General features: G+C 43.2%; 1 protein-coding gene across 1 annotated transcript in view; it reads right to left on the bottom strand.

Moving 5' to 3' along the window:
• The window catches only part of CCN6 (cellular communication network factor 6), a 46,582-nt gene that overhangs the window by 1,771 nt on the left and 25,506 nt on the right, over window positions 1-19,305 (bottom strand). Inside the window, exons 2-4 of the mRNA XM_061366857.1 lie at window positions 5,830-5,928; window positions 2,370-2,635; window positions 1,717-1,959 (exon numbers count right to left, since the gene is read on the bottom strand). Of these exons, the coding sequence (XP_061222841.1) occupies window positions 1,717-1,959; window positions 2,370-2,635; window positions 5,830-5,928 (608 nt within the window). The remainder of the gene's footprint in view (window positions 1-1,716; window positions 1,960-2,369; window positions 2,636-5,829; window positions 5,929-19,305) is intronic.

Raw genomic sequence — 19,305 nt, 5'->3', positions numbered from 1 at the left:
CCAGGAAAGCCAGAAAACAGAGCAAGAGCAGTAAAGCAAAACTTAGCACTCGTTAGCCACACTAACAGAAAAAAGACTCTTCAAAATATGTATCAGCCTATTGAGCCACTCATAGCTGACATGATTACTTCTGCTGCACTGGGAAGGGGCAGACCTCACTTTGAAACAAACCTTTCAAGATGCTTTTCTTCATAGGGTTTATATCACCTGAGGAATAGCATCCTTCGGCATGTACAGCCATCGCAGTGACAGGCTGTTGGGTCACCAAGCCAAGGCACATAGGAAGTATGCTTTGCAAGCTGGGTGGCTTTTCTCAAGATTGTGTTGCACAGCTCATTCAGATTCTAGAACAAATGCTGTGAGGTACGGTGTTGCAGCCAATGAAGGAGTTACTACAGGCTGGGATGCAGCTTTTGAAGTACTACAAAGTAAATGCCTCAGTCCTGTTCCCCAGATACCTGAAATACAGCTCCCCACAAACCCAATTAATATATTGCATGGGGTCAGATGGTTTGGTTGCCACTGTTTTCAAAGTTCTGTGTTTTCTCTTTGATCTGATTAGTGATGCTTTCTAGAAATGAAGTTCTTTGAAGTCAGTTGCCTCATGAAATGTGTGTTTGTACGCAGCATTAAGTAGGTTTCTGTAAAAAGGCTTTGATACGAATTATAGGTGTTGTATCGTAATTTTGAAGTAAAGATGAGCTGCTTTTTTGTTTTTGCTAACTTGCATAAGTACTGCTAACATGTTAGAAGTTTTCAAAACTGAACTTTGGATTTTGTAAGCGGGTCTATTTATCTGAAGATTGACTTAGGTGCCTCCACCTATTTACTTAGCTGCCTTTTATGAAGGTTTTCTGATCAGCTTTGCAATCCTTTTATTTTATTGATTCAGGGTGATGATTCAGGCCCTAATTTCCCCACAATTCAACCTGCCACCAAATAAATGGCTCAGCTTTCTGGTACCCACAGTAGTTGTAACAGAGATGAGTTTCACTGTGGAAACTTGCACATGCACAGGGAAAGAGCACAAGCAAAGGCAGCTGTGGCCAGGCACGGGCCAGGATAGATGCTCCTGGTAATGCTGCTTCCTTAAGTGAAAAGGAGAACTACAGTGTTACCAGCAGAGTGACAATGAGGTTAAAGAGAATATCAGCGGACCCTGGCAGAACTTTATGAGTAAGCTCTTGTTAGTTTTTGGTCAGACTGAATCAAGAGGAAATTGAGGGGAGCATTGTCCTTCCAGCAGCCTCAAATCTTGTGAATTCAGGAAAGCCACTGAGGCACTTTTTACAATTTTCTGCTTTTTATTGAAAGAGGCCTCCAACATGTTAGTGTATGTATGTGAAAACCAGGACAAAGCAGGAGAAAGCGAGACAGCTCCTAGGCTGTGAAATGGCTGTCCACCAGCAGCCCTAATTGGTCTGATCTGATGAGCAGTAAACTTCTGCAGAAAGATGGGCTGGAGGTAGCTTTGGCCAATTCACTGGTGACAGAAGCCAAAAGGCTTTTTTGCTTTGCATATTCATTGGGTTTAGAGAAAAGAGTCTGTGACCTAAGAGTAAGAGGGGTAATTGGGACAGACAAGTCATCCTGGCAATGGCCTTCAGCAAGAACTGGGAAATTGCCAGTGTGCTGCCTGCCTGGCTGCTTGAGCCACGGACACTAAATGCAGCAAGGCTTATGTGCAGAAACTTTTACCAGTGTAGCCAGGCACACCTGACATCAGTCTGTAGTTTGTTGCTTGAAGCTGCTTGTGCTGTCCTGGGCCACAGATGGGTTGTCCAGGCTTCTTTCTGCCCGTGACCCTGCCGCAGGGACTTGCTGCTAATCTTGGTATGAATACAGGTGTACATCCAATTGCACCACTGATGCACAGGCACTTATAAAGTGGGTTAGGTTGGAAGGTCTGGCCGTTAAGATAATAAACTCCATTGAGCTCACATCCCACAGCTATCAGATCTGCAAATGGTAAACAACAGTTACTAACACAGGAGGAGCACATGGCTCCTGATTACAGAGTGGGAAAGCCTTTACTGTACCCACAAGTTCTTCCCAACACAAGCACACATTTCTTTATTTGTGCCCTGTGATAACTTACAGACACCTAGCTTTGAATCAGTCATCAACATGCTTGCAAGTAACAGGCTTGTGCACAGTGAACTGATTTCACTAATGCATATACAGGTATGCCTAAAGACAGCCCCAGCCCTACTCTCAGATCCCTTGACTGAGCAGTCAAAGGATTAAACGAGGCTAAATTGCCCAGCACAGAGCTGTGCAGCACCAGCAAGTAAGAGTTTTCCTCCAAAAGCACCTGTGTGGTCCCACCCTCCTGGATTTCAAGAAGGGAACATGGAAGAACAACTTACATGCACACACGCCTGTTTCATACCTAGGCTCGTCTTCCGAGTAGTTGCAGTAGAGGCCTTTGTGGGGATCACACACATCTGCTTCATTGCAGGTCTCTCCTGACTGCTTGGCACAGATCTTACAGCAGCCACAACCATCCTTCACCAAGCTTATTCCAGGGGTGCAGGTTGGCACCGGAGGGCATCTGCATGGCCAGTGGCAGACTTCCTTGCGCTGGTGGGTTTCACCAGTTTCTGAAGGTTTCTCTCCAGGCTTCACTGGTGGGCTGTGGAAAAACTTACACACAGTGGGATATTTTGAGAGGCCACTGCATTATGCATAGGTGAGATGGCATAAAACAAAGTTGGGATGGACAAAACTCTGATGTTGCATGAAGACACTCAACGTTTCTCATCTCACAGGATCCAAAAGTGAGAAGCTGTGAGGTTTAGGTAGGAGACAGAGGACCAGTTTCATTGGTCACTGTCATTCATTGAGGTGACATTCTGCCAGTGAGCCTTACCTACTGCTGGTATAAAACAATTCATCGGCCTTTCCTTTGCCTCCAATAGAACAAAACCTGTAGTAGAACTAAAGGAGGGGAAAAAGTATTTTCAAGTAGATGGTGGATTTACTTTAAATATTCTTTCCCACAAATGTCCTGTCAAATTAGTTAACTTTTGATTCCTCCCACTGATAGCCAGCAACTGCCTTGTGTCCACTGCTGATGGCAAAAGCCTTATAAAATAGTAAAAACCTCTTTTGAGTGTTCCTTTCACTCCAAAATCTGAGTAGCTGTTTGGGAAAGAACATGGTGGGATTTACAAATCCTCTTGTGCTAGATCCAAAAATTGACTCCTAATAAGGGAGGCTAGTAGTTACACTGAGCTTAATGGGTCATTTTCTAAGAGTATTTGCATGAGTAAGTGTTGAACTGAATCCAAGGCTTAAAGGGCAAAGATGTATCTCTAAAAAAGAGTTTTAGCAGCAGTAGGAAGCTGAGATCTAGCTTGAATTTACTGTTTTCCATATTCTGTTTCAGAATTCATGGGGGGAGATTTCTCTTTTTTTTTAAGAAAAGGAAGTCCTAAGTAATTCTTGGTAGGTTTCTTTTTTTGAGGCATGGGGGAAGATTAAGTCAGCATAGAGTGTGAAAGGCTCTCTTTGAGATAGCTATATTCTATCTGCTTTTTTGAAGAACTGCATCTAAAACATAACAGTTCAGATGTTAGCATTAAATCTTTCCATGCTGCTGATTTCAGCAGAAATGCAGATTGTGATATAGTTATTCATCACGGATGACTGGATCCATAGTTAAGTTGGGGCACACACAGCACTTGGCTGCCAGTACAATGTAAGGCTTGGGAGCTGCTCTCAACAAGCAGCTCTGACAGTCCACAGAGCAAGACTGACAAACAAGATACAGCCCCTCATCAGGTGCCAGTATCACCACTGAGCTTGCAGAAAACAAGTAATATATATACATATATAGCATATAATTTTTGTGGGCCCATGAAGGCCACCTCTCAGTTTCTCTCTGTTCCCCTGAACTGCGGGGTTCAGCTGATGTAGAAACCACCTCCAGCACAGACACTAAGGGAAAGCTGGTGAGGGGATCTTTTGGCTGGGTTTTCTTTCAGTTCAGCTTTGAAACTGGAAGTATCTGCAGAATTCAGCATTTCATATGTCACATCCCATGAAAGCTCTCACAGCATAATTGATCTGGCCTAATTGTGTGCAGCAGTAAATGACCTTTTAAAAGGCTTTTTTCTACTCCTAATTTCCATTTTCCATGGTCATTTACAACTATACTTATGATATCTTAATTCACAGCTACTAATGAAGCTCCAAAATAGCAGCTTTCAAGTTCTTTTGGCGGAATGATTTTTAAGATAGATACTAATTCACAGAGGCAATGCATATAATAAATTAATATTAACGTCGTGGTTTTACATTCAGCATGCAGAAGATTTCTTCTAATATTTTTTACCTAAATGCAGCAATAATAAAGAAACAACTAACTGAGGTATACTTTTTTTTAGGCATCTAAGTTTTTTCTGTAAACCACTATGTTAATCTGATGAACATTTGCATTGGAGTGTAAAGCTTCTCCAAGGTTTGTTCCAGAAATAAGACATACAGTTATTCCTACATATTTAGCAGTGTTCAAAACTGTATGGTTGTTTTAGGAAAACACTTTCTTGCTGCTTTTCTTCTTTTTAAGCAGAGGATTATTGTTAGGAATTTGGCCATGTGCCAGCTATATGAGGTTATGCGGCTTAAATCAGTTACTGCTTTTCAAAATAGGTATGCGTAGCAGGAAATAATCTGTGTTTCAACCCATATGTTTAATTTGTACTGCAAATTAAAACATGCTTTAAACCTACAGCATTCTACTTAAGCAAGTGATTTCGCTCTCCTTTCCTTAGGGAAAGATGTCATCTGAAAGGTGTGAGACTACAAAGTTTCACAGAAAGAAAATCACCATCAGGCAAATACCTGATGCTTGTAACAGTAGAATTACTGAGGAGCTCAATCCACCAGAAAAATCTTCCTGAAAAAAATCCCAAATCTATTAAGTTACAATGAAAATTTAAAGTTTGTTTGTCAAGTTTCCAGCAAATATTTTTCTAATTCCTGCTTCCCAAAGTTTCTATACCAAAGCTATCCACACTACACAAGCACACTGCAAGCTTTTCCTGACCCTATGGCATAGTGGAAAATGAGATCATTGTGCAGGAGCCCTTCAGGTGTTGTTGTTTGTTTTCTTACATTTTAAAGATTAAACAAGGTCTGGATGGCACAAATAAGCAAATAGCAAAGGCAGACAATGTTTTATTGCTAATGTTTGGTTATCTTAGTCTGGCTTTAAATATGCAGAAAGTTAGCAGAGGGAGAAACTCATCTGAAAATTCTCCATTTGACATTCATCTTGTTCATAAAGGAAAAATACACAGTCACCTGCAAGTAAAGTGGGTGTTCAAAATGAAGTAAATAAATAATGAAATTGGCCTTTGTCACAAATACCTTCAGCACAAGCTATCCTTTAAAGGGTTCTCGTAAGAGACGAAGCTCAGGTCTTTCAGAGTCCAGGTGCCTTTCTTGTTTTAAAACTTAGCCTGAAGTCAGACCACCCCATATATGTACATATACATATATTCATGTATATATACATTTCTGTGGAATATGAGCATGGGCAAAAATAAAAAGCAAAGATCGCTGGCAATTTAAGCTTCCCTAACACGTTTTTTTTCACTGACTCATATTAACATAGAGATTAGAGACAAAAAGATACCAAAATCAGGAATGATCCAGTAAATAAGCTGCAAATGAAATGTACTCAGGCATAGCGAATGGCTCCTTATTCTTTAAGAGGAATTTGCTTCTCTGAAATTTATTTTGTCATTAAGCAAACAAAGGCTTAAAACCGGGACAGAGTGAAGAAGGGAGAAATCTTTTTCTTCTTTTTAATGAACTTACCTGCTGCGTACAAGGGATGATGAAGATGGTGGGAAAAAGGAGCCACCGCATGTTCCTGCACATTCAGAAGTGAAACTGGGAGATAGGGAACAGGCTGAGCTGTGTCAGAGGAAGCACTGAACACAAAGCTCTCCTCTGTCTCCCTTGCCAACCCTACTTTCCCCAGCACATGCATGAACACATACACGCATTCACACTTGAAATTCTCCACTTCATACGGAACCAGCTTCACACTGAAATTTCCAACTGATCTTTTCTCTCCCCAGTGCTAGAACACAGATTTTCACACCCTGCTTGATCCCATCCAGCTGCTTCAGCAGATTCTGCCTGACTTAATTGAGGTCGGGTGGGGTGACATCTTGATTTTTAAAGTCTTGCTGGTGAAAATGTAGTGTTATTTTTAACTTGACTTTAAGTCCGTGTTGCAGGAATTTCTGAAATCTGAAGGGCAGAGCCGCAAATACATGTAATTTTTGAGGCTGGGAAGAGCGAGTTTCACAAAATTTCTAGTGTATTGTGCCTAGAAGAATCACAGCATAAAAATTAACACCATCAGAACATGCTCTCTAAATATGGAAAGAGATGCTATCGTGTGAAATAACACTAGTATATACTCTGCACTGCTTCTTTCCATGGAATCCTAATGAGAAAACCCAAATTATAAAACTGTTTACCCCACTTAAACACAAGAACTTTCAAATCTCCAGATTTCCTCCTCCTTAATACTATAAAGGTGACATGCCTGATTTCTAGGCTAACAGGCGAGGGTCTCCAGGATGAGATAAACGCTCCATCCCTGCAACAGTGGTATTGGCAGTGCCCTGGTGAATGATCCTCCTTTGTGTTTGTCCTCACTCAGCCCCCTTCTATGAAGTCCAGAGTTCCTAGGAGAGGCTTCTAATGACCATGCTCACATAGCAGCTTTGTGTGGACACAGGTTCTGATGGGAGTATGGAATCAAATCCTGTCCGAGCGATTCTGTTTAGTTCCCCAACTCAGACCGCCATATACCCTCTGCACTTACAAATGAATCCTGAGCTGTCCTTCCAAACTCTTGAGCAGTGTCATGGCTTAACACCATTGAGCAACTAAGGACCATGCAGCCAGTTGCTCACACCTCTCCATGTGGGCTGGGGAGGAGAATCGGAAAAAGGTAAAACCCATCTGTTGAGATAGGAACAGTTGCACAATTGGACTAAAATATAATATTATAATAATTATTATAATAACAATTGTAATGAAAAGGGAGGTAACAGAGTGAGAGAGTGTGAAACAAATGCCAAGACAGACAAGTGATGCACAATACAGCTGCTCACCATGCACTGTCTGATGCCCATCCCCAGGGAGTAATTGGTCCCTTCAAGGCAAGTCCCCTCAGTTTATATGCTGAGCATGATGTTCTGTGGTATGGAATATGGCTCCGGCTAGTTCAGGTCAGGTGTCCTGTCTCTGCTCCCTCCCAGCTTCTGTGCCCCTCCTCAGCAGCATGAGAGACTGAAAAGTCCTTAACCAGGGTAAACATTACTAAGCAACAACTAAAACATCAGTGTGCTATCAGCATTGTTCTCAGACTAAAACCAAAACACAGCACTGCACCCACTACTGGGAAGAACGCTTATCCCAGCTGAAACCAGGAAAAGCAGTCAGCTGTAAATTGCTGAAAAACTGTTCTTCTTTAGCACGACCATTTTGCCACATAATTCAATATGAGGTCCAAACAGTACCTAGGTACTAAATGGATGCTACATATCAGTTCATTTCAGTGATCGTACTCTTGAGTGGGCAACAGTGCAAATGAGGTCTGACTCAAGCTTTGTGTTCCCATTAAAAGCTTACAAACATAGCACCTAGCTTTCTCAAAAATCTCTTCTGTATACTTTCAAAACACAGCTTGTTTTATAGGATCAGAGGGTAGTTGAGGTTGGAAGAGACCCAGGACATTTGTAGTCCACCCCCTGCTTAAGCAGGGACAGCTCTGAGATCTGACTAGGTTACTCAGGGCCCTGTCTATTTGGGTCTGGAAAACCTCCAAGGGTGGATGGAGAATGCCAAACCTCTCCTGTAGCCTTCCAGAGTGATAGCAATGAGCAATGTAAGGCTGTCTGAGGATATCCTACATACCGTTTTCTCTTGCAAACACAAAGACACCTTTTTTGCTTTCCAGCCTGGATGAGAAAGGTCAGAGGACTAGCACATCCATCCTCCTCCCCCTGTAGCTGCAGGGGAACACACAGCATTCGTTTGAAATACATTGTACTTCTTCGCATTGCAGAAAAAAGCATGTGGCCAGTGCAGGCCTGGGAATGCTGTGTGTGAGCTGGCAAAGCCTGGTCTGCTGTGGATAATGGTCCCGTCTTGGGAAACAGGAAAGAGGTGTTCCTGTAGGATTATCCATTTGTTTTATGTGGTGTATTTTGTTGGAACCACCTGGAAAGCATGGTATCTTCAGTATTGGAGAGTGAGAAATGGGGTTGAGTATAACTAAGCTGATTGACAGAAACTTTTGGGTTTGGAAGGGGTGGGAGGAAGGCTCCTCCCTGAGGAAGACATTCTGGTGATATAACACATTAAAATGGGGTTTTATGTGGCTCATGTGTGCAAAGGAACCAGCATGCTTTTTCAGCCCGGGAAGGGCCTGCTGGTGGAAGCAGCTCTCCCAGTAGTAGGACTCAGCTGTCCAAAGTAATGTTGTGCTTTCATTGCCTCTCCCTAATAAATGCATAAACTGAGGCCATCTCGAGCTTGCAGAACCTGCAGTACTGAGCCCTGAGTGTATTTAAGAAAGAGCCATAAGACCACAATGACAGCAACACTAACTCCTTCACATAAATAATGCACTAATACCTTGACTTAGTTTCCGAGTCTGTGTCTCTGCTAGTATTTGGTCTGATTTAAATAAAAGGAGGCTGTGTACTGTTTTCCTCTCATGCAGATCTTTAGCGATCCCCCACAACTTAAAAATTAATGCTCTTAATACCATGTCCAGACTCAGCAATAATTTGTCTGTATGCATCCTTCTTGCCAAATCTCCCCTGCAGATTTGATTGCATAAAGCATCATTCATTTCCTGAACTAAACCTGCTCTGTTATCTGGTGCTGTTCTAATACTACCCTGAACAGAAATGTAGTTTGGTTGTATATTCAGTGATCTCTATGTACCACACACGTTTCTTTGGTGCCAAAAAATCACCTTCCTGTCTGTGAAATATGCCATTTAAATCCTAATGTAAATCTTAAGAGATGGTAAAGTATGGGTTATAAACCCAAAAATTAATATAACCATGCATTCTAACAGGATAACCTATCTTAGACAAAATGACAGGAATATTCATTATTGAAATTTGTAATGGGCCAGGATTTTCAGTACTCCCTACTGGGCTTGGTGGAGTTATTGCAACAAAATCCAGCAAAGCCAGTGTCGAGTTCAGTCATTCCTATTAACTTGCTGTCAGCCCCAGGCATAGACCAAAGCTGGGGCCTCAGCTGGCTTTCAGCAGGAAGGTTTTAACACCTTGTCCTATTTTGTCACTCTTTGTGCATCGACATTACAAAGAGACTCCTCTAATTCAGTCAGTTAAACCTTCTGTCTGTATCTCATTGCTCAAAAATAAATAAACAGACAAGGAAAAAAAATAGGCCCATTATATGGCGACGTATTGCCCTTGGCTCACTTGAGCTTTGGGAAGAAGCTGCAGCCTTCAAAACAGCCATGCTTCAAAAACACCAGTGTGCTTCACTAGGAGGTATGCTTGTTATCAACAGCAGCTTTGCCACACCACGGCACAGACATCTCCCTGCGGGGAGCAGCAGAGTTTGCTCCTGGGCAGCAGAGTGTGTCCCAAGTCCTGGGTTTAGCCATGCTCTAAAGTGCAATGAAGTTCCCAGCTGGGTCACTGAGGCCAGGCACTGCAATCATCTTTTCAGACTAGCTGCCTGCCCATCACTGATGAGCTCTTGTGAGGTGCTTCCCTTCCTGGCTGGTCAGCTGCCCATCTTTGGTAAACTTGGGCCACTTTTGCTTCTCTTCAAATTGAGTTTCAGACATGAGTTGCATTTAAAAAGGGTCCATACTTGTCCTCCTTGAGCACCACCACATTCTGCAATGCATCTGAGTAAGGAATCTCTGCAAGATGACAGGGATACTGCCAGGGGCACAGAAACTCGCCCTTCATACCCACTTCAGCAAGGCCATGTGTGACACTGAGATCACTATCAGAGGGATAGAAATACTTTGTGCAAGGGCAGCTACAATATGTTTCCTAGAGCATACTGCTGTTTCTATTTTAGCTCTTGTCTACATTCAAAATAATTTACAAAGCTTCACAGAGCCATAACCTGCTACCTGATTTATGAAGATATTTACATGCCAATTTAAGAAGTCTAGGTCCCATTTTCAAAACTGACTTATGCAGGTAGTTTGTCTATATCCTATTTTCTTTTAAGGGGCTTTAAACAGAGAAAAGATGCCATAAAGTGTATGTATTCCTATAGATGAATCTCTGAAATTTTTCATGTTTCTGTGAGCATCAACCATGTGAAACAATTAACTCTCAGAATTGCTCAAGTTCAATATCTGTCAGCAAGAGAGGATGAGCTTTCATTTTTCATATTAGCAGATCATTTCAAAATATCTGTACACACTGAACAGGATCAGCCTGTGCTCTGCCCAGCTCTGTGGGGCAGACTCCATGCAATCAATCCAGAGAGGCACAGACTATAAAATATGGGCCAGGAAGAGTGAAGGCAGAGACAGGAATAAAAATGAAGACAAATCAGAGACGCACCACGCCAGACAAAGAAGCGTAACTGCACTGAGCTAACCTATTACATGCTGGAACTGGCCAATTCTGCATACAAGGCAGCTGCTCTGCTTTCTCTTTTTCATTTGATGCTGAATTCACCGTGACAGAATAAACTCAGATCAGCCTAAATCATATTTGCAAAGCAGCTTTTCTCCTCATCACCCAGCTCTGTGGGTACCCCAATGCCAGCAGCTCCAGCCTCCCCCCTACCTTTCTGCCCGCAGCTGGCCAGCACTTTGTAGAGCAGGCAGCCAGCTGCTCCTCAGGGAGAAGTGCCATCAGGATAAATATTTGAGCACGGCGGCTAATCCCACATGTCAGGAGACTTGTGAACTTCCACAGAGGCTCGTACAGTTCTCAAAGGGTTTCCATTGTTAGTTATAGGAGGAAATAGTAAAGCAGCTTCCCAAACTCCTGGGCTATTTACACGTAGTTTGTGTGCCAGCTAAAATACATTCCCAATGGAAATGAAAATAAGGTCCCAGCCAATGCCCTACCCAAACCTCCCTTGAGGGGAGGGCATGGGAGAGACACAGAAAAAGGTTTGTATTTCTTTTTCACAAACCATCATCTGGAGATTATTTTATTATTATTTTTATTTTATTCTCAGTACTTACTTAATAACAGTTAAAAAGTCATCCCATCGAAATATTGTGTATTCCCACTGCTAACTCCAGATTTATTTTGGCACAAAGTCATCTAAAAGGCAAACTCAGTTCTTTGGTCTACAGGGAAAGCGTATGATAGTCTCCACAAACCCAGAGACACCTGTGAATTGTAGGGCACTGGTTCGATCCGGTGCTTATTTCTCATGGCAGGTGAGGAGAAAGGAGGTTATCCCTTCCCCTCTCCTTCCCACTGGTGCAGTCACCTCCACTTCTTCGTCTCATGTACAAAGAAGGTAACCTCTACCTCTCTCCTCCCATGTACAAGGAAGCTGCTCCAAGTTTCAGGACTGAAACCAATTTGATCTTCCATTAGATGGGTCCATTAAAAATAGCAGAGGCTGGGGAACTGGTGGTGGAGACTCCAAACACTGCATGGGCACATTATATCTGTTCTAGTGTGCCCACCTGGTTCAGGGTTCAAAAGATGGTGACAACCTGTCTTCAGACTTCTGTAAAGGTAGATTTTATAAAGGGCATGAAAGAGTTCTTGCACAAGCTCTCAGCCTGTGTCTTTCAGGCTCTAAGAAGTAATAAAGTATCCAAGAGAAAAAAAAATCCATACCTTTTTGTTGCAAGAGTATGGGGAATAGCATGAAATGTCTTTATTTTTCTACTTAGGAATGTAACCTCAGCATGTGTGTATGAAAGAGTGCAAAACCTATGGGCATTTCAGTTTAAACAGTCATATTTGGTTTCTGTTCAGTTTCCTCTGTAGAAAAAGCATCAAAATCTACAAAACATCCAAGCAAGTCCCCACATCAACTCAGACTCTCTGGAGGGTTTGCAAGGTTGCCTGGCTTGCAAGAAAATGTTGCCAAGTTGTGCTGGGTTGACCTCCCCAGCAATTCAGTTGCATAGTTACCCTTCCTTTGACATGCCTACAGCAGAATTTCCTGTAAATCATCAGGGGAAAACAACCACCTCCGTTGCACAACTGTATCCGTCTATTTCATCCCAGTGCTTGTGCCCAAGCCACATATCCACCAACATCAGGCTAAAGTAAGGAGAACTTGGGCTGATGGGTTGCCCAAACCTCATTTGCCACATGGGTGGAAGGGGAGGGAAACAAAAAAAAGCAGGAAGCAGTTAAGGCAGAAGTCTCCTAGTGAGCAAATGTGCCTGGCTCAGTCATCTCCGATCCGGAAAAGCCCACGGGAGAGCTCAAAAATAAACAAGTGAATAACGTGTCCAAGATCCAAGGCTCTCAGTTCTGTTTTGCAGAAAGGATTATTTCATTTGCATTTTCTATACATGAATCATGACCTATTGGCAGCTACAGAAGTCTCTGGATTGTTTCTGTGAACATTCGGCCTGAGATGTCACCTCGCTTTCCTTTTTTTTTTTTTGCCATGTTAGAATCCTGGCTCCCCACGCAGTGGTGCTGACTGCTGGTGGGACAATGCAGTGGCAGAAAGCAAAACCAGGGAAATTTCAATGGGGAAAGGGACACAAACAAAACATTTAGTGCTGATGGAGCCAGACCATTCATAGGACCAGCTTTAGAGCTGGTGTCCTCTCATCACTGCTCTGGTCTCCTGCCCCAGTGTCCTGGGTTTGGCTGTAACAGTCATTTTCTCCTTAGTAGGTGGTGCAGTGCTGTGTTTTTGACTTTCAGCCTGGGAACAGCACTGATAACACTGATGTTTTTAGTTGGTGCTCAGTAATGTTTAGTCTGACCAAGGACTTTGTGAGTCTCATGCTCTGCCAGGGAGGAGGGGAAGCCAGGAGGAAGCAGAGACAGGACACCCGACCCAAACTAGCCAAAGAGGTATTCCATATCACAGCACATCATGTCTAGTATATAAACTGGGGTCATTTACCTCTAAGGGCAGATCGTTGCTTTGGTCAGGCCAGGTCTGCAGGTGGTTGAGACAAAGGGGTACAAAATCACAAAATGGAATATAGAAACCTTTAGAATTAGTTTTAAGTAATGTTAAGTTTGATGGCTTTGTAAGAGTAGTAATGGAAAATTACTGAGGTGCATGATACATAGAAAAAAAAAGTAGGGTACAGCTAGAGAACATACTGAGAATTCCCACAAGATATATTGTTATAGTTGGCATAGTTTTAAGAAAAACAGTCTAGAAGAACAGGACACAGGGATAAGGAGTATCTGGGAACCGCAGGTGTCCAGGATGGGCTACAGTTAAACTAACTGATAAGTAGGAGGATAGGAGGTTTATTATGTCTCTGGTGCTAACGAACCAATTAAACTGGTATGAGCATCTACTGCGCGTGCTTGAAAGGCTGCCAGAAGTGATGAAGATTGTTGGAAGAAGTAAACGACCCTCAGAGACCACCACCACAATTCTGTATGCATGTGGGGAACTCTCTGAAAAATGATGCAATCCATATGTAGCCTCATGAACATGTATGTATGCCCAGGGACTATATAAGGATGGCTTCTGTAGCAATACAGGGACACACGTTAGGAGGAGTTATCCCCCGTGTCTCCTGGAGCCGCAGTAAAGAATACCTGCTTGTCAGCTTGAAAACTTTGTTGGCAAGTTTGTTCCAGGAGTTTTCTCTAAATCATGGTGAGCAATTGTATTGTGCACATTTGTGTTTTTGTTTTCTTTTCCCCTTTTAGTTTTATATTCTATCCCCTTGTTATTTCCCTTGCCATTATTATTATTGGTAGTAGCAGCAGTGATTTGTGTTATACCTTAGTTACTGGACTGTTATTCAACCCATGGGAGTTACATTCTTTCGATTCTCCTCCCCATCCTTCCTGGAGGCAGGGGGAAAAAGGAGAGTGAGCGGGTGGCTGCATGGTCCTGAGTTACCTGTTGGGCTTAAACCACAACACCCAGCTAGGGCTGAGGGGCGCATTCACTGCACCTGGCACCTTGTCTTGCATCACCTGCTGACCACTTGTCAGAGCAAGGATACCTCGGAGGTACCTGGGCAGATATCCAGGAGGCCCCTGGATAAGCGAGGCATGGCCTCACACTGCAAAGCTAAGAAGAAATTAGGAAAAGAGAAGCAAACTTTTTCAATATCATTAAAAGCAAGAAAGATATTAGGGGGTCTTTTATATAACCTCAATAATGCACAGACCCTTCAATCCTTGTATTTTAAACTCTCTTCCAGACCACCTTAAATTCACCAAAGTGCTCAGTCTTGCTTTAGGTACGGCCCTGCCATCTGTTGGATCATTTTTAAATTTAATGCTTGTTTAATATCAGAAGAAGAAAACAAACCTGACAGCAGTTGCTTGGATTTTTCTTTCAGTCAAATATGTGTTTGCTTTCCTAAGGGAGCTCAGAAACCAGCAGTGACCCTCCCATCTGAGGAGGCCGCATCCATACAGCCTGTGCCCACGGCTGCACTCCTGCTTCAGATCCTGTCTCACCAAAGGTGTAAACCAGCTTCAGTGATGACAAACCACTTCTAGATGGAAGGATCCCTCCTTCCCATATGAAAAGGTTTTTTTAAGGGAAAAAGGTGTTTTGTTTTTTTTTTCTGTCTAAGACTTAACAGATCATCTGTCACATATGTTTGTCCAGGCTCCAGAGAGATCTTTCAGTAGAAGACCAGAGTACTAGAAAACCAGTACTGGAAGACCCTTTAACCTAACAAAGACAGAGATAAGAAGACACAGCAATGGGCCTCTCAAGCCATAAAAATTCTTATTAGACACAAATATTTAACAGAGGATGAACTGTAACACAATATATGGAGGGAAGTGGCAAGTCTGCCTTTTTGGGGTGAGATTCCACTACATGTCCTCCAACTGGGACAGCTACATGTCAGCCAGGAACCGCTTCTGTCTCTGGAGAGCAACAAATGCTTCTATGGTGCAGTTTATTTCTTCAAATAGACACTTCAGTCTCAGGAGGAGATGAATCATATCCTTGGAGTACCTCTGTACCTTTTTCTCTCTGGTGACCAGTGAGAGAGTTTGTGATGACACCTGGTCAGAGAAGTATGCCTTTTGTGTATAGGCATCTCTCTGGCAGAACCAGAGAGAATGAAACACAAACAGTGATGTCCAAAGCTCAGGTGACCAGATGCTTACACAACGTCGGTTGATTTCACAGTTCCTTCTGGCCTTTGTTTCTGGGGCTGGTGCCACAGCAGAGCCATATGCATCGTGCAGACTGGCATGGGGTTGGCATAGGCAGTCAGGGCAAGCCCATGATCTGGTGACATTGAAAAGTTCTTTTGGATCCTTGCTCCACGTCAGAGGCAATGGGAGCAGATGCCCCTTTGGCAGTGCTCAGTGTCAATTCACAGGAGAAACCAGTCACAGCTCCCCAACAAGCACTCACTCCACAGCTGTGCCCAGCACACCACTCACCACCATCTCCTTCCTTTTAATATGAAGAAGGTTTCAGTAAAGAAAAGAAGGGCCTTACCAGAGAGCCTCTGAGCATGGACGGTATTCATTGCCATCATTCTGATTCAAGCCTCTGGTGATTTTGTATATGCTTACGACTCATGCACTCTGAATAGAAAACCAAGCACTCTGGCTTCTGTTTTTGTATACTTAAGCTACATTTAACAAAGAAGCCCCAAGTGGTTTTGTTGAGGGACCCAGGTAAGTTTAGTTAAACTGAATCTTTTTATTATGAAAATATGAAAGGCAGCATCTAGAAACAGCTTATTCAGGATGCTGTTGTAACAGGAGACAGTGGCTGAAGATGCTCCCTGAAGTATGCTGTTGGAAGTAGAATTTTTATAAGTTGGTGTGTTTACAGAGGAGAGCTTGCAGTGTTCTTCCAAGAGCTTTGTCCAGTTTCACATTGCAGCTCCTATTGCTGCATGAAATCACAGGCAAATTTCCTCTCTGAAAGCCAGCAAGCAGCTAAAGGAAACCACTGTAGATAATGTTATGGGTTTTCTACACTGTAAGAGAAACAACAGGAAAAAGCTCATATCCTAGTCTACACTTCAGAGGTTTTCACACCCCCCAGTTTATCCCCACAACAGACTCATTCAAAACCTCTCAGAGAACTTGATCCTGTCCCAGCTGCAGCTGGAGCCTGACAAAAATAATGGAGAACCCAGGCAAAAAATGCTTCCCTGAGTCATGTATCTGATTCAAGGCAAGGTCACAATGTGCCAGGAGACAGCCTGAGGCAAACATGCGTGAATGAGCAATGTTGCCTGATGTCCAGCCTGAGTTATAACAGTAGTGAGAAGGTGACATTAAGTGAACCACAGAACATGCACTCCAGAGCTTTGCCATGAGCAAATGCACTCTGATAGATGTAGCTCAGAGGAGGTAAACACACTAGTATGGAGGGTTAAAGCTCAACTGTCAATTAAAATCTCAGCAAAGTCTCACTTAGCATCCACATTGCTCATACTCATGCATGAACTTTGCTGAGCCATAGAGGAGGCTGGAGGGGAGGATAAAAAGACACACCAGTTCAGGCAGGGTGGCCACACCATCTGAGTTACACAGGTCATGTATGGATCATAACACCTCAACTCTGTGCACAACCCACATAATCTCCAGGCATCTTCAAAGCATTGGACCAACCTGGACCCTTCCTCAGTGATCTGCATCTCAAGCCACTCACACTCTCCCAGACAGAGTTTGGAGTTAGTGAGGATCTGGCACCCTTTGCAGTAGTGAGGATGGAGACACTATTCCAGTTTTGGGGGTAAATGAATTTAGTTGTACAGATATGAGCTGTGCTGTACCTGCTGGCCTCAGGGCCAGATAATGGTCTCTGGTCTGTTATATTATAGTGGAGAAGCAGCCTTCAGGTCTAAAATGTACCTTATCTTTTTCCATGTACCTTCTCTAACAGGATCTAGAGTAGTAGAGTCTCCTACTATGCATTAAATTGTTAAAATGCTAACATTAAAAATCTCTTTATTCTACGTTTTACAGTCTTCAGGCTTGTAAAAAAGTTACCAGCTTTTGTCTTCTAGTGCACACTGAAAGTGAAAAGTGTGCCTACATGACTGTAAGCTCTTTTTAGGTCTCAGGGAAATACCAAGTACACCTTTAAAATGTTTACCTGGGGTCATACAGAGTTGCCATGGCAGCACTGAAATTTGGCCCAGCAGGACATTCTTGCTTGTCTTTCCAAAGGTGACAAACCATTCAGAGCATCTAATGGATACTTCTTTAAAACAATCTGGGCTGAAAACCTGGCTTTCCACTGTCTTAAAGAATCAGCCTGAGCCTGTGGCATGAGAGGCCTGTTGAGATCAGAGACCTGTGTAAGCCTGATACGAAATCAGAGGAAGACCCAGAAATAAGGATGCAGTTGTGTTGCTGCCAATGGCTGGAGCAGTTCTCAGCACAGCAGTGCTGCGGTTCTCGCCTTGCCTTCCATGGATGGCTTTTGAACTAGTAATCACTGCTATTGAAACTATTTATGCTCCTTCGTTATGTTCCTTCTGACAGGAGGAATTACTGCACTGTGAAAGTAAACAGCTTTTGTTGCAGTTCTCCTGAATATCAGCGCTGCCATAAAAAGTTTAGAAAAAACACACACAATGCAGGCAAAAACTGAACACAAGTTGCTAGTATTTTCATCACGCCACAGGAGTGACTAATGTTTGACTGGAATTAGAGACAGCTGAGAGCGACTTCCTCCAGAACTTTGACCTCAGTTCTTCAAAGACTCAAGGACATCCTTTCATCTGCCCAGGGCAGTTGTGAAGAGAGGCTGTTTGATGTACATAAAGGTTTGTGCCTAAGTATTTGCAGGGCTGGAGCCTGACCTGGTGAGCACAGAAAATCGGAGAAAGAGAGTAAAAGTAGCAGAGGAGTTCAATCTTGATTAGACAAAATCAAAGCTGAGGCACTCAGCAGCATCGAAAGCCATTTATGACCAGTAACTTCTGTCACTATGAGAAAAGAATGCAGGAGCTCTTCTTAAATGCTCAGACCAAGTCCCTTCAAGACCTGATGATCCAGAGGGATGCAAACACCCTTGGCTCCATCAAGTTGCTCACACTATATGAATCCAGATGTACAATGATGAAAACAGGGAAGGACAGAGGGAATCCCTCTCAATTTATTACCTGATGCTTGACTCATAACTTAAAATCTCTGAAACTCCTACATCCTTATGCTCAACCTCACCTAGAGTTTTATTTTGAGCAAGATAGATACAGAGCTGAGTGCAGAAGCCTCCTGTTGACCTACAGCATTTCTACCTGCAGTGTCCAGTCTGGATTTGAGGAATCCTTTCCCCCTGTGTAAACAAGTCTAACATATATCCCTTGCCTGCCTGAAGTTCAACCACTTGAGTATCTTGCATCCTGTGGGATGGCCCAACTGTCTCTAAACCCATCATCATCCCAGTGAGCCCTGGCATGGGCTGGCCAAGGCCAGAGACAGCACTTGCAAAGGAGCTGGTCACTGCTTCCTAGATTGGGATTTTTCAGAATGACTGTTTTTAAGGTAAACCAGAGGGTATGTTTCACTGTCCCCTTTGTGTCCTGCCAGGATCTTACGCATTGCAGAAATTGTTACTTCTGCAGAAAGTGGCTAGCTGGCAGGAGACAGGAGAGAGTCATTACCCCACACCCAGCAGCAAGCCCAGCAGCTCCAACATTTCTCACTGCTTGGATTATCAATGCCATTTTGGAAGTGCCAAGGAGAGCACAGTGGAGGAGATTAAATTCTGATGATCAGGAAAAACCCACAGGAAACATGAAAGTGGCTTTGTTGTGATATTCTTGGATGGCTACAGCTCAGAGAAGCAACCACTGAAGGTTCCTTTTTATAGCAACAGTTCCAGTGTCACCTAATGGAGGCTGAGAATTTGGGTCATGACAAGGGGAAGCTTTTGCAAAGAGACTTTTCTCTGCAAAGAGACTTTGACTCTGCTCTGCATGGTGCTGCACAATGACCATGAGCAGGTAGGAGACTAAAAAGCAGCACTGGTGCACCTGGGTAAACACTGCCCTTCCCACTGTAACACATCATGGCTTGGTTTTCAAAACTCCCAGAGGGACGTGTTTCCCATTGCCCTATAAGGCTGGATTGTACATCACATGGGCAATATTAACCCATTTTCCATGGCTTGGCC

The sequence above is a fragment of the Neopsephotus bourkii genome, unplaced genomic scaffold (assembly GCF_033783945.1).
Source record: "Neopsephotus bourkii isolate Nb327-2 ecotype Australia unplaced genomic scaffold, CSIRO-AGI_Nbou_v1 NB_1358, whole genome shotgun sequence".
Lineage (NCBI taxonomy): Eukaryota > Metazoa > Chordata > Aves > Psittaciformes > Psittacidae > Neopsephotus > Neopsephotus bourkii.
This window is presented reverse-complemented; position numbering and strand designations above follow the sequence as displayed.